The following is a 24583-nucleotide window of genomic DNA, read 5'->3' as shown; positions in this document are numbered from 1 at the left end:
GCAAAGCTCCGGCGAGGGTTTGGGGTGAGGATCTCCGGGCTCGAGGGGGGTGAGGTGGGGAGGTGACGGAAAAATTCCGAAATTAAAAAGCTCAGAAGGATTTTCCAGCTTTTTCCCCGCGCCGGGTTTGCAGCCTTCGCAGTCCTCTGGGTCCTGAGATGAGCGGGGCGAGGAGCGAGGATTTCTAGGGGTGCTTTCCTTTGGTTTGTTGCTTTTTTTGTTTTTTTAGGAAAAATCAGGAGACAAAAACCAAACCACGGGGCGGGGAAGGGGGGCGGGGGGGGGGGGAGGTGAGCAAAAAAAAAAAAAAAAAGGAGGCCAAGGAGTTTTTTTGCATTTTTGCAGCGTCTCTGAGCCCTCGGTGCCCGCGGTCAGTACACGGCGCCCGTGCTGGGGGGCCCGGGGGACGGGTGGTGCATCGGGGGCGCCGCCTGGGCCTGGGGGGGTCCGTGGGGGCCGCTGAGGCTCTGGGGGTGGTACCAGGGGTTGTGCTCCTCCAGAAAGCCGGGAGAGGAGCTGTAGGGCAGCGGCTGCGGCAGCGGGGTCCGGGCGGCGCCGGGACTGTCCCACACCGGCGAGGGGGGAGAGTTGCAGGCCATGGAGTCGCTGTTGTTGGGGCTGTGCTCCAGAGGCACCTCGCCGTTCTTGTAGAGCTTCTTGAACTTGGAGCGCCGGTTCTGGAACCAGATCTTCACCTGTGGGGGGGAGGAGGGAAAAGGGTCAGAGGGATGGGAAGGGAGCAGGAGGGTGGGATGGGGACAGGGAAAAGGGTGAGAGAAATGGGAAAGGAATGGGAGGAATGGGGACAGGGAAAAGGGTCAGAGGGATGGGAAGGGAGCAGGAGGGTGGGGAAAAGGGTCAGAGAGCTGGGAAGGGAGCAGGAGGGTGGGATGGGGACGGGGAAAAGGGTGAGAGAAATGAAAAGGGAGCAGGAGGGTGGGAAAAAGGGTCAGAGAGATGGGAAGGGAATGGGAGGGATGGAGACAGGGAAAAGCCCCAGGAAGGGAATGGGAGAGTGGGATGGGGACAGGGAAAAGTGTCAGGACCTGGCACAGGAGTGGGAGGAATAGGGGAGAGGGGAGGGGACAGGGATGGTGCGGTTTGGATCATAGGGACACCGGACAGGGGGTGATGGACTGCCCAGAAATACAGGAAGGGGTATTGGGGTCACAGGGGATTCACAGGGGCGCTGGAACCAGCCTGGGACATGGGGGTCACAGTGACCCCAGAGACACGGGAAGGGACATGGAGGTCACAGTGACCCCAGAGACACAGGAAGGGACAAGGGACATGGGGGTCAGGGTGATCCCAAAGGCACGGGAAGGGACATGGAGGTCACAGTGACCCCGGACACGCTCTGGCATGTAGGGAGGGACAAGGGACACAGGTGGCCCACGAGGCACCACAGGAAGGGACATCATGGGGACCCCACACGGTGCATGGCAGGAAACTCCTCGGGACAGGGGATGTCACCCTTGGTGTGAGTGTCACAGAGAACGTGGACACGCCACGGACATGGACACGCCACGGACATGGACACGCCACGGACACATCATGGACATGGACACTCCCTGGACACACCATGGACATGGACACACTATGGACATGGACACATCATGGACATCCATGGACAGGGACACGGACATTCCATGCACAGGGACACCCCGTGCTCTGGGGACGGCAGCCACGTGCCAGCGGGTGTCACGGAGCCCCCTCTGGGGACACGGGCGTCACGAGGAGCCCGTCACGCCACTCGCCGGGCGTCGGGAGCGTCCCCGCGCTGGGCGAGGCGGCGCTGGACGCCCTGGGCGAGGGGCGGGGGTGGCGCTGCTTGTCACCCAAACAGGATGTCCCTCTGGGAGCGGGTGACGCGCTCCGTCAGCCCTTTGCCGAGTGTCCCCGATTGCTTCATCGCCCAAGGGAGGAGGAGGAAGGCCAAGGGCGGCACAAGGGCGCCGGCGCCGGCCCCGAGGCAGGGAGGGCACCGCGATGGGGCGCGGGGGAGTCACGGGCTGCGGGGACAGCGGGGACAGCGGGGACAGCGCGCTCCCCTCCCTCCCGAGAGCCAAGGGCACGATTTGTCCCCGGCCAGGCAGGGCCCCGAAAGCCCCAAGAGGGTTTGGCCCCGAACGCGGGCGGCTCGCGGGAGGAGGAGGAGAAGCCCTTCCCGCACGTCCCGGCTCTTCCAGTCCAGCCTGCAGGGCCACCCCAGCGCCGGGGACACGGGCGTGGAACCGGTCCCCAAATCCCTTCTCCCTGCACGAACCGAGAGGGATGGGGCAGCCAGGGCCAGGGGGAACCTTGGGAAGTCTGGGCGGTCAGGGAGCCTCAGGTCCCTGTTCTGGCAGGATTTGGGGTCAGGAGCTGCTGCGGGGATGGGATGTCCCGAGAACGCCATCCCGAGCACGACTCGGTGCCCCACATTCCTGGGACAGCGGGCGGGCCCTGACCCGGGACTGGCCCGGGTGCTGGGGCAGGACCCAGCCCCAAACCCCAAACCCAACAGGGACGTCTGGGATGGGGCAGGCTCCAGAGGGAGCGGGATAAACCCCAAAACTGCCGAGTAGGGCACGCCTGGGGTCCCCTCTCCCTGCTGCCTCTCCAGCTTTCCCTAAATCCCACCCGGGGACCCCACAACCCCCGGCAAGGGGGGAGCTCCATCCCTGTGACCCCCGGGAGCCGAGCCCGTCCCAAATCCAGGAATTGGAGGGGGGAGATTTGGGGTGTCGGGGAGGGATTTGGGGTGTCGGGGAGGGTTTGGGGTGTCGGGGGTGGGGGGTTCAGCCTCACCTGGGTCTGGGTGAGCCCCAGCTGCGCGGCCAGCTCGGCGCGCTCGGGCAGTGCCAGGTACTGCGCCTTCTGGAAGCGGCGCTGCAGGGCGGCCAGCTGGTAGCTGGAGTAGATGGTGCGGGGCTTGCGGATCTTCTTGGGCTTCCCGTTGACCATCCGCACCTCGGGCTCCGGCTCCTCCTTCACGGACACTGCGGGAGGGCGCGGGGTGAGGCGTGAAGGGCTCCCGGGACAGCCACCCCGTCCCCAGCTCGGCGTCCCCCGTCCCCAGCTCGGCGTCCCCCCGTCCCCAGCTCGGTGTCCCCCCGTCCCCAGCTCGGTGTCCCCCCGTCCCCAGCTCGGCGTCCCCCGTCCCCAGCTCGGTGTCACCCCGCTCGGGGTGCTGGCAGCGCCCCGTCCCCTGCCACAGCCTCTGGGACACCCCTGGGACGTGTCCCGGACTCTGCATCCAGCACGGATCGGTCCCGCTGTGTCCCCACGCGAGCGGCTGAGCCCCGAGAGCCGCCAGCAGCGCCCTGTCCCCAACGCGGGGGCACCCGGAGGGGCACAACCCCACAAGAACCGGGCGGTTAAAACGCACAAAAACCGGGGTGTTAAAACCCCACAAACTGGGGACACTCCGAGGGGTAAAACCCCACAAAGCTCGAGGGTTAAAACCCCACAAAGCCCAGGATAAAACCCCACGAAGCCCGGGGTTTAAACCCCACAAAGATCGGGGTTTAAACCCCACAAAGCTAGGGGGGTTAAAACCCCACAAAGATCGGGGTGTAAAACCCCCCAAAGCCCGGGGTGTAAAACCCCAAAAAGATCGGGGGATTAAAACCCCACAGAGCCCGGGGTGTAAACCCCACAAAGCTCAGGGTAGAACCCCACAAAACTCAGGGTAGAACCCCACAAAGCCCGGGATGTAAACCCCACAAAGTTCGGGGTGTAAACCCCACAAAGCTCAGGGTAAAACCCCACAGAGCCCGGGGTGTAAACTCCACAAAGTTCGGGGTATAAACCCCACAAAGCTCAGGGTAGAACCCCACAAAACTCAGGGTAGAACCCCACAAAGCCCGGGATGTAAATCCCACAAAGTTCGGGGTAAAACCCCACAGAGCTCAGGGTAAAACCCCACAGAGCCCGGGGTTAAAACCCCACAAAGCCCAGGGTTAAAACCCCACCGAGGCCCCTCCGGAGCCCCTCGGGAGCAGCGCGGCGGGCACGGCCCCGGTCCCCCCGGTGGCCCCGGTGTGTCCGTACCTGCCTCCTGCGCCGGGAGCTGCTGCTCCCTGAAGTGCCCGTACTGGCGGTACGAGGGGCTGTAGGAATACTCGGATTTGGGCGAGTAGGTGCCGGCGGCTCCGATGCCGTTGAGGTTGAACTGGGGGTAGGGGTAGTGGCCCACGGGCTGCCCGTACGACTGGCCCGGGTAGTAGTCGTGCTGGCCCGTGTAGTAGCCCAGGTCTGTGACCGAGGACTCCGGCAGGGTGGGAGAGTCCTTGGAGGCTGCATGGCAGCTCAGCGAGCCCGAGAGGTCCGTCAGGATGCTGGAGAGCTTCTTATCGAAAGAGCCGCTCATGGCGGGCAGCGGGGAGGGGGCGGCTGCCGGCCCGCGCCGGGGACCCCCCAACCTGGCGGCCTGGAGCGCCCCGAGCGGGATCCGCGCTGCGGCTGCGGCTGCTGCTGGTGCTGCTGCTGCTGCTGCTGCTTCGAGAGGAGCCACCGAGACACTGTGCCCAAACCTCCGGCCCCGGCCGCCTGCTTAAAGCCTTTAATTAGGGAGCAGGGCAGGGTGGGTGCGCATTCCGATTGGCTCCAGAAATATTGCCTGGGAGGCAAAATAGGCTCCTGCCTCCTCCTGTGTGGGTTTTTTTTTTTTCTCTCCCTTCTTCTTCTTCTTTTTTTTTTTTTCTTTCTGTCTCTCAAGAAACAACAAAGAGTGGGTGAAGGAGGGTGAGGGAATAAATAAAGTGTGCAGGGTCCTGTCTGCAGGAGGGGGGTCCTGGGGGCACAGGGGACACTGTGTGGGGCAGGACGGGGCTGTTTACAAGGGGACTTTGGGGCTGCGGGGGGATTTTTTGGAGGAGTGTTTGGGGGTGTTTGTTGTGGGGCAGGGAAGGGGGGTTGGGGTTTGGGACTGGGATGGATCTGTGCTCATGGCTGGGGGCTTCAGGGGTTTGTTTGTGGTCCCCCCATTTCTCCCCTGCTCCACCTTCTCCCAGCAGCGTCCCCCAGTCCAACAGCGCCCCCAGGCAGAGCCCCCCCAAGGATCCCCCCGTACCCCCAACCCTGCCACGCTTCCCCCGCGCTGGGGACACCGAGGGGCAGTGACAAGCGCTGATTTTGGGGGACACCCCCGGGGGTCTGTGGCCCTGTCCCACCCCCACTCAGAGCCGTGACCTCTCTGCTGCCCCAAGGGCCCTCAGCAGCGTGACCCAGCCGGGGGTCCCGGGCCAGCCCTGGTCCCCCCCGGCCACCCGCAGAGCTGTCCGGGGGGCACCGGGAGAGGGGGGGGGCTTTGCAAGTGAGGCTTTTGTTTGTGGGGAGGGGTCTCTGCTTCTGCGGGCAGGAACTTCCCCTGACAGGAACCGGGGGGCTGGGGGGGGGGGCTGGGTCCGTGACCAGGGCAGGGCTGTCCCCTTCTGCCCCCCCGTGTGTCCCCTCCTGTCCCCGTGTGTGGCGTCCCCGTCCCCCCCCCCCCGCCATTGTCCCCGCGGTGCCCCCCGGGTCCCCCCGGCCCGTCCCGCCGCGCGGGGCAACGGCTCCGCCTGGCGGCCACGGTGGGAACTGCGCCGCGCCCCGAGGGCCGCGGGTTCGAGTCCCGGCACCGCCGGAACCTCCCGGGCCGCAGGTTCGAGTCCCGGCACCTCTGAGCTGCGGGTTCGAGTCCCGGTACCGACGGGGACGCAGGGGAAGAGGGAGAAAAATGGGGAATGGAAAAGGAGCAGGAATGGGAAAGGAGCAGGAATGGGAAGAGGGGAATGGGAACGGGAATGAGAATGAGAATGGGAATGAGAATGGGAACAGGAATGGGAACAGGAATAAGAATAGTAATAGGATAGGTATACAAATAGGAATAAATAAGAATAAATAGGAATAGGAATAGGAATAAGACTAGGGGCACGGATAAATAGAAATAGGAATGCATAAGAATAGGAAAAGGAATGCATAGGAAGAACAGGAATATGAGTAGGGATAGGATTAGATGTAGGAATAGGAATAAGAGTGAGAACAGGAAAAGGACAGAAATAGAAATAATAGAAAGAGAAATGAATGGAAATAATAGAAACAGATCGGCAGAAATAAAGAGAGCAGGGATGAATACCCAAGGGGAGTGGGAGGCCAAGAGTGACCCCGGAGCCAGGGGAACAGCACGGCCTCACTCCCCACGTGGGAATTGTGGCTGGGGATTCCAGGAATTCATTGCGAGGGGACAGAAGTGTCTGGGAGCAGCCCAGCCCAGCCCTGGGAGCTGCGCCGGGATTCCCTGGGAGGTTCCCAGGGTCCCCAGGAGCCGCTGGGCCATCCGCAGGTCCCCAGCCTGGCTGTCGCCCTCCAGCCGGGCTGTCGCCAGGGCTGGGCCCCGCCGGGAGCGGCATCCGCGGCAGGAAAAGCCGGTTGTGGAGCTGGAGGCCGGGGAGGGCAGCGGGGGAGCCGGGCTGGAGGGGGAGCGGGTCCGGCCAGTCCCCGACCAGTCTGGGACTGGGAGCTCTGGAGCTGCCGGGGGCTGCCGGGCCGGGCTGGCTCCTGTGGAACCCCAAATGCGGGAGCCGCGGGGTGGGGAGGGGCTGGGGGGGCAGTTTGGGGGAGCTGGGGCACTGGGGGGGGGCAGGAATCGCTGTTCTGGGGCAGCCGGGGGTCTCTGGGGGGGCCCCACGGGCAGGGCTGGGCACAGGGTCCGGCCAGGACCCCCCGAATGTCCCTCACAGGGCTGGGGTGCCCCCCACGCCTCCCCTGTGACCCCCCCAAGGCTGAAGGGTTTCCTTCGGGGGGGGGGGTCCCGGAGCACGGCAGGGTCCCCGGGAGTCCCCGCGTGTCCCCCGGCCCTGTCACAGCCGCGGGGGTTGGGCTTGGGGGGTCCCCGATGGCCCCCAAACACACCCCCCTCCCTTCCACAGCCCCGCCGAGCATCTTTGGGTCAATGGCGTCACCTCGTGGCCTTTGGGGGCAATGACAGCGCCCGGTGACGTCATCGGTGTCACCGGGGGCGCGAGGGGCGGGGCCGGGGCAGGGGGTGAGGACGCGGGGCTGGGGACACGGGATGGGGACAGGGGATGGGGACACGGGACAAGGCAGGGGGACAGGGGATGGGGACAGGGGATGGGCACAGGGGATGGGCACAGGGAGGTCCCTGTGCCAGGGCCGGCCGCCACTGCCCGCAGCGCTGCCCGCGGTGTCCCTGCTGCCGTCACTCTTTCCAGGGCCGGTGACACGGCTCACGGGCGCGGGGACACGGGGCGGGGGACACAGGACATCCTGCAGCCCCCCCAGGCCGGATTTCCCGGCACGGTGGGAGCGGCGCGGCGGCTCCCGGTGACCTTTGCCGGGGTCGGGACGGTGACAGCCACGGCCGCCACCCCCGGCGGGGAAGCGGCGATGCTGCCATGTCCCCACGGCCACCGAGGCGTCCCCTCCCTGTCCCGGTGCCGCACTCGCGGTCCCGGTGTGACCTCCTGCCATGGTGGGGGGGGGTCTCATCCCATAAATGTCCTAATTTGGGGGTCCCCTCTCTCCTGGGGGGCTCCCATCCCAAAGCGGGGCCAGGTAGGGTGGGTCCTACCCCGGGGGGATTCGGGCGGGACGAAGAGGGGGAATTGTCCCGCGGGGGGATGTAGGAGGGGTCAGTGGGGTGGGGGGCACACGGAGGGTGTGGCAGGGGGCGTGGCCCGGCAGGGGGCGTGGTCTGGGGGTCGCGGTCCTCCCCCGGGGGGGTGGGGGGGGGTGCCACAGCTGCCCCAGGTGCGCCCTCCCTGCACACCTGCGCTCTCAGGTACCCGCGGTGCGCAGAGGGGTGCGCGGCCCCTTTAAGGGGCGTGTCCGGAAGCGGCGCGGCCCCGCCCCGCCCCGCCCCGGCCCCGCGCCCTCCCCGCGCACCGGTCCCGGTGGGGCGCAGGGCGGGTACGGCGGCCGGTGCGGGACATGGCCCTGCCGGGGCTGCTGCTCGGGCTCGGCCCGGTGCTGCTCGGCGCCGCCGCCGCCTTCAACCTGGACCGCACCTTCCCGGTGCTCAAGGAGGGCCCCGGCGGAGCCCTGTTCGGCTTCTCGGTAGCGCTGCACCGGGAGACGGAGCGGCGGGAGCGGAGCCTGTGAGCGCGGCCGGGGGCTGGGGGGCGAGCCCCGAGCGCTGCGGGAGAGCGCGGAGAGATTCACCTGAACGGGGGGGGGTGTGGGGTGGGACGGGGAAGGACGGGAAGGGGTCTCCCGTGGGGGTGCGGGGGTCCCCGGGAGGATCGGGGGGCGTCTCTGGTGGTTGGGACCCCCCCCGTGAGGCGGAGGAGAGTGAGACAGCGCTTTACCTGTGGGCGGGGGCGTCCCTGGGAAAGTGAGGGGTCCCCCGTGGGGGGCGGAGGAGCTGGGAGAGATCCCCGTTAGGGTCGGGGTCCCCCGTGGGGTGCGGGTCCCCCGTAGGGTGGGGCAGAGCGGGGAGGGTCCCCCGGGGGGGATGAGGAGCCCCCCTTGGGATGGGGGTCCCACGTGGGGTGGGGTCCCTGTGGCACGGAGGGTCCCCCGGGGGGCTTGGGGGTTCCCCGGGTGGGGAGGGGTCCATGTGGGGGGGGTCCCTGTTCTGTGTCAGGGGCGCACCTGGAGGGGGGTGGGGGGCTCGGAGAGGCGCACCCGGGGCTCCGGGTATGGGGAGGTGGGCGCGGGGGGTCCCAGAGCCAGCAGAGGGAGGGGGGGGTCCCTGCTCGTGGCGTTTCCGCCCCCCGCTATTGGCGGGGGTCCCATCGCTGGGGGTCCCACCCCGAGCCCCCTCCTCATTCCCCGCAGCGGGGTCCCGGTGACACCGGGAGGGGTCTGGCAGCAGCGTGGGGACACCCCCGTGTCCCCCCAGGTGGGCTCGGAGCCCCTCCGGGAGGGGAATCCCTCCCCAGCCGAGCGGTCCCGGCCGGCGCCTGCCCTCAGCGGAGCCCCCGGTGCCCCCCGAGCCGCCGCCGGGGCCCCGTGCCCGGGAACCTGTTGGACTGTGGTTCCTGCTGCCGGCCTGGCAAAGCCCCAACAAAAGCCCTTTTCAGCCGGAGCAGCCCCCGTGCCGTGCCACCGCTGTGTCCCCCGCTGTCCCCCCGTGCCCGTTCCCGCTCCGTTCCCCGTCCCTCCCGGGCGGGAATTCCCGTCCGTGCCGGGAGCGGGCTCCGCCGCAGGGGCCGGGCTGGCTGTGTCCCGCTCAAGGGCACGGTTTTCTGCTGGATCACCTTCCCGCGGCTCTCCCGGCTGCGGGGGGGCTTCCTTGGAGCCCCCCGGGGATCCCTTGGAGCCCCTCGGGGTTCCCGGTTTTCCCGGGAGGGGCTGGCAGCAGCTGCCGGTGCAGGCATGTGCCGCTCCGCATTCCAGGGATGCATTTGGGGCCGTGGGATGAGGAGCTGCAGCCGCTCCCGTGCAGGAGGAGCGGAGCCGTTCCCTGCGGAGCTCGGGGCGTGCAGGACCCCCCCCGTGCCCTGGGGGACACCTGGGCCCCACCCGCGGCCGGGCCCTGCCCGCTCCGGTACCACCGGAGCGGCACCGGGCGGGGGTGGCGGCCGCTCCGGGCCGGATCCGTTCGTGTCTGCCCGGGAACGGCCCCGGGGGGGTGTGGGGGGGGGGCTGTGACAGGGACGCGCCACCCCCACACCTGCGCCACGTGTCCCAGCGTGTCCCAGCGCGATCCCGGCTGCGGGGGAGCGGCTCCGGAGCCAGAACCCCCCCGGGCATTCCCGGGCCCCGGGAGCCTCCGCCGCCCGTGCCCGTGGCGGGGCCGGGAGCAGCGCGGGGCTCTCTCCGCCCTTGGGGTGCCCCAGCTCGGGGTCTCTGAGCCGCTCCGGGGTGGGGCCGGCGCAGGGGGGGGGGGCCGGAGTCCCCCCGGGGGTCGCAGCCGCGCCCCGGTACCGGGTGAAGGCTGCGGTGCCCGCTGCTCACACAGGTGCAGGGTGGGGACAGGAAAGGGACATTTCCTGCCACCGTCATCCCCCGTCTGCCGCGGGAGGGGTGTCCCGGGCTCTTTTTTGGGGGGGCTGGCTCCAGCTGGGGCTGTCGGGGCCGGAGGGATGCTCCGGGGCAGCGCCGGCACTCCCGAATTCCCGGGGCGGGGGCGATGGCGGAGCCCCCCTGCTCCGATCCCTGCGCGCCCCGCAAAGATTTGTTTGTACCCATGGCAAGGTTGGTTTGTTTGCTCGCCCCTCCCCGGCCAGGTGAGCGCGGGCTGGGAGCGAGCGGGGCTCTTATCAGCGCTGCCGAGATTACCGAGCTCCCCCCGCGCCGCCCGCGTCCGGCCGCTCCCACCGGGAGCCGCTTGGGCTCGGTGCGGCCCGGGTGGGTTTGGAGCTCCCTGGGTGACCCGGGCAAACTGAGGCACGGCAGATCTGTTCCAGGAAAGCTAAAAGCACCCCCACCCACCCAAAATCTGCAGCCGGAGGGGGAGGCAGCACCCACATCTGCAGCCCTGTGGGAATTGAGGCTCAGCTCGGGGGTCTCTCCTGATTCCAGCCGGCTGGTGAGGAGAGCGCTCTGCTGGCTGCGTTCCCGGCTTTCCCTCCCCCCGGCCGGGCTTTTGCGGATTGCTGGAGCTGGCTGAGCTCCCCCTGCCTTGGCCCGAGTCCGCCGGGGTCCGGCGGGGCTGCGGCTGCTCGGCAGGAGGAGGGGGACGGGTGTGGGGCCGTCCGTCCGTCCGTCCATCCATCCATCCATCCATCCATCCATCCATCCATCCATCCATCCATCCATCCATCCATCCATCCATCCATCCATCCATCCAGGAGCCATTTCCCCTCTCTCCCGGCTCCTTCCCACAGGGGCCCCGCTGGATTTGCGTGCCCGGGGACCCCGCTGGTGAACCCAGCGGCGCTGGCGATGAACCGGGGCCGGGCCGGGTCCCCCCCGCCTGCTCCTCCCCTCCCGTCACCCCCGGAGTGTGGTGGGGGGCGGATGAGGAGCTCCCCTCGCTGCCCAGCTGCTCCCTGGGGAGGGGGGCTCTGGGGCTGGGGGGGTGCACGACCCCCCTGTTCCATGCTGGGGTGTCGGGGTGGGATTTTCTGCCACCCTTGCCTCTCCCACCCCAGGGGGGGCCGCACTTTGGGGTCCTGGTGCCCGGAGCCTCCCACAGCCCCCCCTCCCAGCTGAGCCAGCGCTGGCAGGGAGCCCCCCCCCCCCGCTCCTATCCAGCCCCCCCTCGCTTGCCAGGGCGGATTAGGACGGAGCACGGCCTCACATTCCTGCTTCCCTCCCGTCCCGGCCTCCCCCTCGTGCCGCTCTTTGACCGTCTCCAGCACAACCGCGGCCCCCCGGCCCCGTGGGACCAGCGCCACAAACTGGTCCCGGCCCCCCAAATCCCAGCTCCGCTCCCCCGGGGGCTGCAGCCCCTGGGTGTCCCGCACTCCCCCTCTCCCAGGAGCAGACAGAGCTGCGGGTGGGCTGCCGTGCCGTGCCGTGCCGTGCCGGGAATCTTGGCCGGAGGCAGCGACATGCCGGAGCTGCTTGGCTTGGGTGGGCTCCCGCCCCCCGGGACCGCGGGGTCTGCCTGGGCCGGGACCACCGGGGGAGCCTGGGGGGTCCCGCTGGGGTTCGGGCTGTGGGGGCAGGACCCCCCCAGCTCTGAGTCACGGCAGCTGCCCTGAGTCACTTCCCCCCCCAGGTGAGAGGGGACAATGGTGCCCCTTGTGCCCCCCTTGCAGCTGGGGGGGGGCAGATTCCTTTGTGCCGAGCTGGCATCACCAGGAGCCATCACTCCCCTCATTCCCTTCCCTTCCCCGCTCTCCGGCACCCCCATCCTGCCATTCCTGCGGGGAGCAGCCCCCCGGACCCCCCGTTTGGGGCGAGCGGTGCCAACCCCCCCCACCTGCAGCCCCGAGCTGACTCAGCCGCCCCGGGGGGGTCCCGGCGTGCCGGGGCGGGGGCTGCCCGGGGCCCCGCATTCCTCCTGCGCCTGGGCTTTGAGTCAGCGCCCGGCCCGCCCGGACGTGCCCGCGCTGCCGGCCCCGCATTGCTCAGCTTCTGCTCAGCTTCCCGGCACTCCCTGCCCGCGGGCGCTGCCGCGGGGACGGCGCCGCTCGGCCCTGTCCGCCGGCGCTGGGATGGGGACAGCGCGCTCGGCCCTGTCCTCGCTGGTGGCCCTGCTGAGGACGGGCCAGCTCGGTACAGGTGCCCCGTGAGCAGCTCTGGGTGCCGTGTCCCGGGTGCCGTGTCCTGGGTGCCGTGTCCCCCCCATGTCTTGGGTGCCGTGTCCCTCCTGTGTCCCCTCCATGTCCTGTGTGCCGTGTCCTGGGTGCCGTGTCCCGGGTGCCGTGTCCTGGGTGCCGTGTCCTGGGGGCCGTGTCAACCACATGTCCTATGTACCATGTCCTGGATTCCATGTCCCCTCCATGTCCTGGGTGCTGTATCCCCCCTGTGTCCTGGGGGCCATCTCCTGGGTGCTGTGTCCCTTCCATGTCCTGAGTGCCATGTCCCCCCCATGTCCCGGGTACCGTGTTCCCTCCATGTCCTGGGTGCCATGTCCTGGGTGCTGTATCCCCCCTGTGTCCTGGGTGCCATCTCCTGGGTGCTGTGTCCCTTCCATGTCCTGAGTGCCATGTCCCCCCCATGTCCCGGGTACCGTGTTCCCTCCATGTCCTGGGTGCCATGTCCTGGGTGCTGTGTCCCCCTGTGTCCCCTCCATGTCCTGGGTGCCGTGTCCCCCCCGTGTCCCGCCTGCCCGAGGGCGGCACTTCCTCCCCCAGCCCGGCCACCTCCACTCATTGTCCCGGCGCTCCCGGAGGACTTCCCTGCGGAAAGGCTGGCCCTTCCGGAGCCCTGCGGCCATGCCAGTGCCCCTGCCGGGCCCACGGGGCCTTGCTTGGGGTCCCCGGCATCTTCCTTTGGGGTGGGGGGTCCCTTCAGCATCACCTGGAGGGGCTGGAATGCCACTGTCCCCCACGGCACTGCCCTCCCTAGGGGAGGTCACCCCTGGGAGGTGCTGCCTGTCCTGGGACAGCCCCATGCTGCCCGAGCCCCTCTGGGCTGAGGGGTTGTCTGTCTGTCCCATGTGAGGGCTGTCCGTCTGGGATGGGGGCTGTCTGTCCCGTATGAGCGGTGTTTGTCCGGGATGGCGGTGTGTCCATCCTGGATGAGGAGTGTCTGTCCCACATGAGGGGTGTCTGTCCCAGCTGCCGTCCCTGCTCCCGGGACTGTGTCCCCATCCAGCGTTCCCCGTCCCTCATTCCCCATCCCTCATTCCCCGTCCCTGATTCCCCGTCCCGCATTCCCCATCCCTGATTCCCCATCCCTGATTCCCCATCCCTGATTCCCCGTCCCTGATTCCCCGTCCCTCATTCCCCGTCCCTCATTCCCCGTCCCTCATTCCCCGTCCCTCATTCCCCGTCCCTCATTCCCCGTCCCTCATTCCCCATCCCTCATTCCCCGTCCCTCATTCCCCGTCCCTCATTCCCCGTCCCTCATTCCCTGGCACGGCCGCTCGGCGCTGTCGCTGTCGGGCCGGACACGCCGCAGCTGCCGGGGCTGCGGAGGGATCAAAGCCCGGCCGGGAAGGGCTGGGGGTGTTTACAAAGCCGGGGCTGCCCTGGGGGTGCAGAGCGACCCCTCCCTCTTGTTTTCCCTGCCAGCTCAGGTTTGGGGGCGTCACTGAGGTTTGGGGGGCGTCACTGCCACCCCTGTTCCCACCCCCATGCACGGAGATTGGGGCTCAGCCATGGGATGGGGTCTGGGAAGGAGTGGGGGGGCAATCACTCTGTCAGTCTGTCCCTGAGGCCATTCGGGGTCCCTGTGCCCCCCTCCAGCTCTGGAGATGGGGCTGGCCCCATTATTTGGATGTGTCAGGGTGTGACAAACTCGGGGAAAGCAGCTCCAGTGTTCCCCAGGTGTCCCCTCCCCAGGGCACCCCACAATTAATTGGGGGGGGGGGGTTTGGGGGGTCGCACCTGCCCCCCCATCAGCCACCCACGTGCCCCCTTTGTGCCCCCCAGGCTGCTGGTGGGGGCCCCCCAGGCCGCGGAGCCGGTGAACGGGACCCGGACGGGCGCGGTGTACGCCTGTCCCCTGAGTGCCACCACCCGCGACTGCCAGCGCCTGGCCATCGAGCTCAAGGGTGGGTGACCCCCCCCGGGGTGTGTGACCACCCCAGAACCCCCCCCACCAGGAGGGGGGACCCCCTCTCAGGCCGGCTGTTCCCCCGCAGATGAGCCGGACAAGGCCATCATCGAGGACATGTGGCTGGGGGTGACAGTGGCCAGCCAGAGGCAGCCACCGGGGAGGGTCCTGGTGAGTGGGGGGCACCGCGGGGCTTTGCACACCCAGATCCCAGATCCCTGCACACCCAGATCCTTGCACACCCAGATCCCAGATCCTTGTACACCCAGATCCTACATCCCTGCACACCCAGATCCTTGCACACCCAGACCTCAGATCCTTGCACACCCAGATCCCAGATCCCTGCACATCCACCTCCTTGCACACCCAGACCCTTGCACACCCAGATCCCAGATCCCTGCACACCCAGATCTCAGATCCTTGCACCACCAAACCCCAGGTCCTTGCACACCCAGATCCCAGATCCCTGTACACCCAGACCCTTGCATATCCAGATCCCAGGTCCTTGCACCACCAAACCCCAGGTCCTTGCATACCCAGATCCCAGATCCCTGCACACCCAGATCCCTGCACACCCAGATCCCTGCACACCCAGATCCCTGCACATCCACCTCCTTGCACACCCAGACCCTTGCACACCCAGATCCCAGATCCTTGCACTCCCAGATCCTGGTTCTTTACACACACCCTTGGGGTGTCCCTGCACCTTTGGAGTGTTCCCTGAACCTCATTGTCCCTGCTGTCCCCAGGTCTGTGCCCACCTCTACACGCGGGTGCTGTGACTGTTCCCTGATCTGTCCTCTATCTGTCCCTGGGCTGTCCCTGAACTGTCCCTATCTGTCCCTGACCTGTCCCTGATCTGTCCCCTGTCTGTCCCCGCTGTCCCCAGGCCTGTGCCCACCACTACACGCGGGTGCTGTGGTCAGTCCCTGGGCTGTCCCTGGGCTGTCCCTGAGCTGTCCCTGAGCTGTCCCCTGTGTGTCCCCGCTGTCCCCAGGCCCGTGCCCAGCGCTACACGCGGGTGCTGTGGCTGGTCCCTGTCTGTCCCTGAGCTGTCCCCTGTGTGTCCCCGCTGTCCCCAGGCCTGTGCCCACCGCTACACGCGGGTGCTGTGGTCGGGGGCCGAGGCCCAGCGCCGCATGGTCGGCCGTTGCTATGTCCGTGGCAATGACCTGCGCCTGGACCTGGGGGACGAGTGGCAGACGTACCACAACGAGATGTGCAACGCCAACACCGACACTGACGAGACCGGCATGTGCCAGATGGGCACCAGCGCCGGCTTCAGCGCCAACATCATCTACTTCGGGGCACCTGGTGCCTACAACTGGCAGGGTGAGGGTCCCTGGGGGGACAGGAGGGGACCTGCCACCCCTGGGGTCACCCCTCTGGGCACTGCTTTTCATGGGGGTTCCCCTTAACTTTGGGGGACAATTCCTTCCCCAGGGGGTCTGTGCACCCATGGGACCCCATTCTTGAGGTGCCCATGCCCTGTGGGACCCCAGCCCCTCCTGAGGTGCCCCTGTGGGACCCCCCAGCCCCTCCCCGAGGTGCCCATGCCCCTGTGGGACCCCCATGGGATCCTGTTCCTGAGATGCCCATGCCCCTGTGGGACCCCCAGCCCCTCCCCGAGGTGCCCACGCCCCTGTGGGACCCCCCAATGCTGAGGGTGAGCTCCCTCCCCTCCCCAGGCACCGATTACATGCTGCAGAGGGAGACGTGGGACCTGCACGACTTCTCCTACCCCAACACCAGGAACGGCAACACCTACATAGGTGTGGGGGGCCCCGGGGCAGGGGGGTTTGGGGCGAGGAGGAGGAGGAAGAGGAGCTTTGGAGGGGGTGGGGGGGCTCAGGGAGGCTTGAAGACCCCCCTGGGGTGGTGAGACTGGGGGGGGGGCAGTGGTGACATTGGGGTGACACGGAGGGAGAAGAGGAGGAGCTTTGGGGGGCTGTGAGTTTTGGGCGTGGATGTTAAAGGCGTGAGGGACACTTGGGGACACTTGGGGACACTTGGGAACGCTTAGGGAGACTTGGGGACACTCGGGGACACTTGGGAGCACTTGGGAGCGCTCAGGGACACTCGAGACCGCTTAGGGAGACTCGGGGACACTCGGGAACACTTGGGGACACTTGGGGAGGGTGTGAGCCGTTCCCAGTGCTCCCCCCGAGATCTCGGGGCTGGAGGGGCTCTGGGCGTAGTTTGCGGGGGTCTCGGGGCGGGGTTTGCGGGGGGCTCGGGGCGGGGTTTGCGGGGGTCTCGGGGCGGGGTTTGCGGGGCGCTCGGGGCGGGGTTTGCGGGGGTCTCGGGGCGGGGTTTGCGGGGCGCTCGGGGCGGGGTTTGCGGGGGGCTCGGGGCGGGGTTTGCGGGGGGCTCGGGGCGGGGTTTGCGGGGTGCGGGGGGCTCGGGGAGCACACGAGAGGATCTCGGGGGTCCCGTGCCCCGCCTGACGCGGCCCCCGCAGGGTACACGGCCGAGGTGGGCAGCGCGGTGCTGCAGCGGGAGGCGGTGACGCTGGTGACGGGCGCGCCGCGGTACCGGCACACCGGCGCCGTGCTGCTGCTGAGCCGCGGCGCCCGGCAGACGCTGAACCGGAGCCTGCTGCTCCCCGGGCCGCAGGTCGGCTCCTACTTCGGCAGCGCCCTCGCCCTGGCCGACCTCAACAACGACGGGTGAGGGGCTGCGACCCCCGGGGCTGCGGGGCGGGGCTCACCTGGGGCTCACCTGGGCTGGGTCTGTCCGCTCCTGGGGGTGGGGGGTCCTACTTAGGGTGTCCTGAAGCTCAGGTGGGCTTGGACCCCAAAGTTCCCAGGGGTGGGGGTCTCACCTGGGACACCCTGCAGCTCCCAGGGGTGGGGGGTCTTACTTAGGGTGTCCTGAAGCTCAGGTGGGCTTGGACCCCAAAGTTCCCAGGGGTGGGGGTCTCACCTGGGACACCCTGCAGCTCCTGAGGGTGGAGGTCTCACCTGGAGCAGCTCCCAGGGGTGGGGGTCTCACCTGGAGCAGCTCCCAGGGGTGGGGGTCTCACCTGGGACACCCTGCAGCTCCCAGGGGTGAGAGTCTCAGCTCCCCTGGGGTTCCTGCGGGTCCCAGCTCTGGGCTGGGGAGGTTTTTTTTTGGGGGAGGTCCTATTTTCACACCTCTGGGGGGTCCCCCCACTCCAGGTGTATGGGGTCAGGGCTGTGTGACAGCCCCGGCTCCGAGCACCCCACTGTCTGTCCCCACAGGTGGCAGGACCTGGTGGTGGGGGCCCCCTACTACTTTGAGCGGAAGCAGGAGGTGGGGGGCGCGGTGTTCGTGTACATGAACGAGGCCGGGGGCTTCCAGCAGCTCCCCAGCCTGGTCCTCACCGGGCCCAGCTACTCTGGCTTCGGCTTTGCCCTGGCCAGCATCGGGGACATCAACCAGGACGGGTTCCAGGGTGAGCGGCCGGGGACACTTTTGTGGGGAGCTGCTTTTTGGGGAGCCATGGGGGGGCTCAGGAGAGGAGGGGGTCTGGGGGGTCTCTGATGTTTGGGGTGAAGAGGAAGAGATGGGGGAAAGGTTGGAGATCCTGATTGTCCCATTATTCCTTCTGTCCATCCCTCCCTCCCTCCTGAGTTTGTGGGGTCTCACACGAAGGGGGGACCCCAGACGTGGCCAGGGCTGGAGCTGGAGTTTGGGGTGCCAGGGAGGGCCCTGGGGGGGCTGACCCTGCTCTCGTCCCCCCAGATATCGCCGTGGGGGCTCCTTTTGAGGGGCCTGGCAAGGTTTACATCTACCACAGCAGCGCCGAGGGGCTGCAGGACCGGCCCCGGCAGGTAACGGCCCCGGGGAGCCCTGAGCGGGCCAGGACCTGGACCCCTCCCCAGGACCTGGACCCCTCCCCAGGACCTGGACCCCTCGCCAGGACCAGCCCTTTGGACACCCCCTGAGACCCCCTGACCTGCAGGGCACTGGGTGAGACCCCCCCTGCCCCCCAAACGCAGGTGATCAGCGGGGCAGAGCTGGGCCCCACCAGGATCAAAACCTTCGGGTACTCGCTGAGCGGGGGGCTGGACATGGACGGGAATTCCTACCCGGACCTGCTGGTGGGCAGCCTGAGCGAGCGAGTCGTCCTGCTCAGGTACAGCCATAGGGACAGGTGTCCTGTCCCCCCTGCCACCCCTGGGGTGGGCACAGAGCTGGGGGGCTCAGCCGACCCCAATCCCTGCCCAGAGCCCGTCCCGTGATCAACATCCTGGACAAGACCTTCACGGTGACGCCCAGCAAGGTGGACCCTGCCCAGTGCACGCCCAAGTCCTGGTGAGTCCCCGGTGTCCCCATGGCTGCTGGTGGCACCCCTGGCTCGGCTGACAGCCCCTTTGTCCCCCCAGCATGACGGTGACCCTGTGCTTCTCCTACAACCAGAGCGCGGGGGACCCCAACTACAGCGAGAGGATCAGTGAGTGGGGGGTGCTGGGGGGACATGGGGACATGGGGACACATTGTGGGGGTGTTTGTTGGACAACTTGTGCTGTCCCCCAGCCCTGCAGTACACGCTGGAGGCCGACAAGGACCGGCACCCGCCCAGGGTCAGGTTCTCAGGGTCCCAATCTGCCACCTACACCGGGGACTTCTCCATGCCCGACACCCGCTGCCAGTCCCAGGAGCTCCTGCTGCTGGTGAGGGTCCTTGCCTCCATCCATCCATCCATCCATCCATCCATCCATCCATCCATCCATCCATCCATCCATCCATCCACCCATCCACCCATCCACCCATCCACCCATCCACCCACCCACCCACCCACCCACCCATCCACCCATCCACCCATCCATCCATCCATCCATCCATCCATCCATCCATCCATCCATCCATCCATCCATCCATCCATCCATCCATCCATCCATCCATCCATTCTCTGGGGTCTCTCACTGGCCTGCCAGCAGCAGAGGGGGTCCCCAGCCATGGCTGGAGCTGACTTTGGGGCCACACAAATCCCACCCCTGCAGGACAATGTCCGGGACAAGCTGCACCCCATCGTGCTCTCCATGAACTACTCCCTGCTGGAGAGGCCCAGAACCTTCCAGCTGGGCCCCCACTCCCTGGACGCCTTCCCCGTGCTCAACCAGGACCAGTCCCATGAGAACGAGACCAAGGTGTGCCGGGCAGGGAGGGTGGGGGACACTCTGGGGTGCCACCAGCGTGGCAGGGACTCAGGGGACATCCCTGTCCCTGCAGATCGAGTTCCAGAAGGAATGTGGCTCCGACAACCAGTGCTACAGCAACCTCCAGCTGCGCAGCAGCTTCGTCACCGAGCAGAACCAGCCTCTGCCCAGGTGACAGTGGGGCCCTGGGGGTGTCCCCTTGTCCTTCAGGGGTGTCCCCTGGGGGTGTCCCTTCGTCCTCTGGGGGTGTACCTCGTCCCTCAGGGGTGTCCCCTGATCCCCCAGGGGTGTCCCCTCATCCCCTGGGGGTGTCCCCTCGTCCCCTGCAGGTGTCCCTTCATCCCCTGGGGTTGTCCCCATGTCCCCCAGAGCTGTCCCCATGTCCCCCAGAGCTGTCCCCATGCCACGGCGGCACTGAACCCGCTGTGCCCGCTCAGGGTGAACGGCACCCAGGTGCTGCAGTACAGCCGGGACGTGCGCAAGCTGCACCTGAGCATCAACATCACCAACGTGCCCTCGGCGCCCTGGAACGGCGAGGACGCCCACGAGGCCCTGCTGAACGTCACTGTGCCCCCCAGCCTGCTGCCCTCCTCCGTCCGCCCGGTACGGGGGCACCCCGGGGCCCCGGGTCCCGCCGGGTGTTCCTGAGGGGGTTCCTGACCCTCCTGTCCCCCCCAGAGTGGAGCCTGCACCTTTGGGGACACGGTGCTGTGCGAGCTCGGAAACCCCTTCAAGAGGAACCAGAGGGTGAGAGCCGCCCCCAGCCACCCCCAGCTGCCCCCAGCTGCCCCCCGGCCCTTCCTGGGGGGCTCAGCAGGGCTGAGCTGCTCCCCGTGCCCCCCCCCCCGTGCAGGCAGAGCTGACCATCACCTTCGAGGCCATCGGGATCATGCTGGACACGCGGGAGGTGGAGGTGTGGCTGGACCTGTCCACGTGAGTGGGAGGGGCAGGACGGGGGCGGGGACGGTCCCGGTGGGACCGGAGATGCCGATCGCGGTGCCCCATCCCGGTGCCCCGGCAGGCAGAGCACCCAGGGGGATCTGCAGCCCGTGCTGGCCAAGCTGCTGGTGGATTACAGCATCCAGTCCTCGCTGAGCATGTGAGTGTCCCCTGCACACCCTCTTTATGTCCCCTGCACCCCTTTGTGTCCCCTCCACCCTGTGTCCCCTGCACCCCCCTCTGTGTCCCCTCCATTGCCCCCACCTGAGTCTGGCTGTGGCCTCCGTGTCCCGGGAGGGGACAAGGGACAATGGGATGTCCCCTGTGCCCCTCACGCCGTTCCCGTCCCCCATCCCGTTCCCAGAGCCTCGTCCCACATCCAGTCCTACTTCAGCGGGACCGTGGTGGGCGAGTCGGCCATGAAACAGGAGCAGGACGTGGGCAGCCCCCTCAGCTTCGACTTCCAGGTGAGCTGGGCGTTGGAGAGAAGCGGATTTGGGAATGCCAGAGGAAGGAGGATTTGGGAACGCCGGAGGGAAGCAGATTTGGGAATGCAGGAGGGAAGTGGATTTGGGAACACGGGAGGGAAGTGGATTTGGGAACGCCAGACTCCAGCTCCTGCCCTGCCCGCAGGTGACCACCAAAGGCGAGTCCCTGGGCACGCTGGGCACCATCCTGCTGGGCTTCGAGTGGCCCTACGAGATCCCCAATGGCAAATGGCTCCTGTACCCCACCGAGATCCTGGTGAACGGCAACGACACGTGTCACCCCCCCGGGGGGCTCATCAACCCCCTCAACCTCACCGTGAGTCACTGCTGCCCTCAGGGCCGTGTCCCTGTCCCAGTGTGGGGGTCCTTCAGCCCCCCAGCACGGCTCTGATGGGCTCGTGTCCCCCCTCAGCTCCTGCAGGACCTGGGATACCCTGCAGCCCCCAGGGGTGGGGGTCTGACCTGGGATATCCTGCAGCTCCTGAGGGTGGGGGTCTCACCTGGGACACCCTGCAGCTCCTGAGGGTGGGGGTCTCACCTGGGACACCCTGCAGCCCCCCGGCATGGCTCTGATGGTCTCAGGGGTCTCTTCCCCCCTCAGCTCCTGCAGGACCAGGCTCCATCCCGGCGGCGGCGGGAGCTGGAGCCCCCCGAGCCGGGGGAGCCCCCGGTGACCTTGGCCACGGGCCGGCGCCCGCGCTCTGAGGCGGTGCTGGTGAGTGGGGTCGGGTGGAGCATCCCCGCTCCCGGCTCACTGTCCCCGCTGCTCCCGGGTACCGGGGTGGTGCTTTGGGCCCCCTGACCCCTGTGTGTCCCCAGAGCTGCTCGGCGGGCACGGCGCGTTGCGTGTGGTTCGAGTGTCCCCTGCTGCACACGCAGCTCCCCTCCAGCTTCAGCCTCCGCGCCCGCGTCTGGAACAGCACCTTCATCGAGGTCAGTGCCACCGAGGGGCTGCAGGGCTCAGAGCCCTGGGGGGTGTTGAACAGGGCTCTGAGTCTGCCCGGAGCTGGCAGCCACCCCTGTGTGTCCCTGCTGTCACCTGTGTCTGGCCTCCATCTGTGTGTTACCCATCATCCGTGTCTCCATCATCATCCGTGTCCCCATCATCCAGGTCTCCATCATCATCCGTGTCCCCATCATCCATGTCCTCGTCATCCATGTCCCCTCCCTCATCCCCATGTTGTCCTCTGTGTGTCCCATGCCCGTCCCTGTCCATGTCCCCAGGAGTTCCGTGACTTTGACCGGGTGAAGGTGGCGGGCACGGCCACGCTGTTCCTGCGCTCGCAGGTGCCCACCATCACCATGAGGAACCACACGGTGCGGGTGAGCCTCACCAGAGCCCTCACTGGGGCAGACTGGGCGGGACTGGGGTCGCTGGAGCCCCCAGCCCCAACGAGCCCCTTCCCACCCCTCCCAGTTCTCCGTGGACGTGGACTCGGAGCTGCAGGAGGAGCAGCCGGCCGAGATCGCGCTCTGGCTGGTGCTGGTGTCGGTGGCAGCCGGGCTGCTGCTGCTGGGGCTCATCATCCTCCTCCTCTGGAAGGTGAGGAGGGTCCCAAATCCCCTTCCCAGGGCGGAGGGGGTGCAGGAGCCGCGCTGAGACCCGACGGGCTCGTGTCACTCGTGGCCGCCACCTCTCTGCCTGGCGAGGGGTGCAAGGGACACGCGGCTGGATTGTCCCCTCGGCTGGAAGGTGCCCCCCGAGGGTGGCAGGTGTCCCCCAGGTGGGTGGTGCCCTCCTGGGAGGAAGATTCCTGCTGGAGAGGGATGAGGAAGAGGAGCAGAGACCTTCCCAACGTGTTTGGGGTGCAAAACATTTCGGGTGTGCACCCAAAGCGGGTCTGGACCTCCTTCCCTGCGTCTGTGCTTCAGGGACTGGGGGACCCCCACAGGCCCCTGGGGGCACCCCCAGCTTCGTGAACCCCCTCTTTTACCCAGGAGGGGTCGCTGGGTCTGCAGGACCCCGCACCTCGCAGCATCCTTGTGGGGCATCCTTGTGGGGCATCTCCCTGCCCTGCTCCCCCCACCTGCAGGGGGGTGCCCGGGACCCCCCCCCAGCCGCTGTCCCGACCCCCTGACCCTGTCCCCTTCCCTGCAGTGCGGGTTCTTCCGGCGGGCCAACACCCGGGCCATGTACGAGGCCAAGGGGCAGAAGGCGGAGATGAGGATCCAGCCGTCGGAAACCGAGCGGCTCACGGATGACTACTAACGGGGGGCACCCCCCGTGCCCCCCCGGGCGCCGCGGGCCCCGCCTGGTAATGCCCCGTGGGGCCGGGCTGCAGCGGCACCTTCCTCCTCTTCAGCCTCCTCTCCTCTTCCTCTGTCCCGCAGGGTCCCTCAGGGCTCCGCGGGCGCTCCCGGCGGCTCCAGGATCGCTGCTCCCTTTGCTCTGCTCTTCGCCGCCTCGGGGGTCTCTGTCGCTGTCCCTCTCCAGCCCCTCACTGACGCGCTGTCCCCTCTGTGTCCCCCTCGCAGTGCGACTTTTTCCAGCGGACCCGCTACTACCGGATCATGCCCAAGTACCACGCGGTGCGGATCCGGCAGGAGCAGCGCTACCAGCCCGGGGGGCTCCTGCCCCGCCGCCGCCGCAAGAAGCTCTGGGTGACCAAGTGGCAGGAGCCGGACAAGTACTACTGACCCCCTGTCCCCGCCCGGGCCCCCGCCAGGGGGGCTCTCACTTTGCACAAGCGCATCCCTCCCTGCCCCGACCCTCGGACGCGGCCGCCGCTGCCCTTGGCTCCCGCAGTCCCTCCCGGGGGGCTCCCGCAGCCCTTCCCGGCTCTCCCGGGGGGCTCCGATTCTCCCGTGGGATTCCCGCAGCCTCTCCCGGTTCTCCCGGGGGGGTTCCCGCAGCCTCTCCCGGTTCTCCCGGGGGGCTCCGGTTCTCCCGGGCGGCTCCCGCAGCCTCTCCCGGTTCTCCCGGGCGGCTCCCGCAGCCTCTCCCGGCTCTCCCGGGCGGCTCCCGCAGCCTCTCCCGGTTCTCCCGGGGGGCTCTTGCACGCTCGTGCCTTGCACGCTTGTGGGGGCGACCCCCCAAATGTGCCCCCCCCTCCCCCGCTCTTCCCGAAGTGCTGCTGGCCTCACCGAGTGCCTTCCCCCTGCCTCGCAGACACTCCGCTCGCTACCTCCCTGTCCCTGTTCCTTTGTCCCCAGCCTCCCTGGGACACCTCCCGGCCCCTGGGGACACGTCCCTGCAGACCGGGACACGCTCGCCCCCTTCCCCTCAGCAATGGGTGCGGGACCCCTCTGCTTTCCCCGGGGGGGCTGGGGGAGCTCATTGCCTCCTGTACCCCCCCCTCACCCCAAACCCCATGGGGGTCTCCCCCTTCAAAACCTATGGGGGTCTCCCTTCCCCTCCCGACCCCAGACCCCTCCTGCTGTTGGCGCAGCTTTGCCTTTGGGAGGGGGGTGCAGCGCTTCAGGCCGTGTCCCCCCCATCCCATCCCCGCCCCGGGGGTCACTGTCCCGCCCCGCGGGGTTAAATTATTCCGTGTTTCGGTGTTTCGGTGTCGAGTCCCGGCGTCCGGTCGGTACCGAGGGCGGCTGGGGAGGGGGTCCCGCACCCCCAGCCCCCAGCCGGCCCCCAAACCCCCCCTCCCTTCCTCGCCGGGGCCCAATAAAGGCTCGCTCTGGGATTTGTAACCTCGTGTCCCCTCCGTGCCGTGGCTGCCGGGAGGATGGGGGGGGTGGGCTGGGATTTTGGGGCTTTTGGGGCAAAAAGAGGATGGTGGGGGGATGATGTACCCGGAGCGCAGGGGGTGATGGGGGGGGTAATGCTGGGATTGGGGTGGGCTCAGAGCCCCCCGAAACCTTCGTGAAAGGCTCAAAACACCCCGGGAAGGCGTCTCGGATCGCCGAGGGGCTGATGGGAGCCCGGGTTATGCAAATTCGTGCTGGTGCGTCAGCGAGGGGCGGGGTTAGCCAGGTAGGGATGGGGCTGAAAGAGCGAGCGCTGATTGGCTGCGAGGCGCGCAGTGATTGACAGCG

At 68.0% G+C, this 24583-nt stretch overlaps 2 protein-coding genes across 3 annotated transcripts; one reads left to right on the top strand and one right to left on the bottom strand.

Annotated features, from left to right (window-relative positions):
• Window positions 1-323: 323 nt before the first annotated feature.
• On the bottom strand, window positions 324-4949 carry DLX3 (distal-less homeobox 3). The gene is made up of 3 exons (XM_066567167.1): window positions 4036-4949; window positions 2791-2981; window positions 324-695 (listed from the first exon to the last, which is right to left on the bottom strand). Exons 1-3 carry the CDS (start codon window positions 4352-4354, stop codon window positions 372-374), a joined length of 834 nt encoding a protein of 277 aa, XP_066423264.1. The 5' UTR covers window positions 4355-4949; the 3' UTR covers window positions 324-371.
• Window positions 4950-7893: 2944 nt separating this feature from the next.
• ITGA3 (integrin subunit alpha 3) lies at window positions 7894-24238 on the top strand. Of its 2 annotated transcripts, XM_066567131.1 has the most exons (26): window positions 7894-8081; window positions 13920-14041; window positions 14132-14214; window positions 15126-15375; window positions 15732-15815; window positions 16505-16712; window positions 17268-17461; window positions 17752-17840; window positions 18009-18145; window positions 18238-18324; window positions 18396-18463; window positions 18547-18683; window positions 19014-19160; window positions 19243-19340; window positions 19607-19772; window positions 19848-19916; window positions 20023-20102; window positions 20191-20268; window positions 20473-20575; window positions 20742-20912; window positions 21198-21311; window positions 21416-21529; window positions 21821-21919; window positions 22014-22139; window positions 22695-22851; window positions 23072-23178. In XM_066567131.1, the coding sequence occupies exons 1-25, from the start codon at window positions 7915-7917 to the stop codon at window positions 22803-22805; spliced, it is 3102 nt and encodes a 1033-aa protein (XP_066423228.1). In that variant the 5' UTR covers window positions 7894-7914; the 3' UTR covers window positions 22806-22851; window positions 23072-23178. The 2 variants fall into 2 exon arrangements, with proteins under 2 accessions (XP_066423228.1, XP_066423226.1); XM_066567129.1 differs by lacking the exon at window positions 22695-22851 and having other exon boundaries at window positions 23072-24238.
• Window positions 24239-24583: the final 345 nt, after the last annotated feature.

The sequence above is a fragment of the Molothrus aeneus genome, chromosome 28 (assembly GCF_037042795.1).
Source record: "Molothrus aeneus isolate 106 chromosome 28, BPBGC_Maene_1.0, whole genome shotgun sequence".
In the NCBI taxonomy this organism is placed as follows: Eukaryota; Metazoa; Chordata; class Aves; order Passeriformes; family Icteridae; genus Molothrus; species Molothrus aeneus.
Note: the sequence above shows the minus strand (reverse complement) of the source record. Positions and strands in the feature narration are given on the sequence as shown.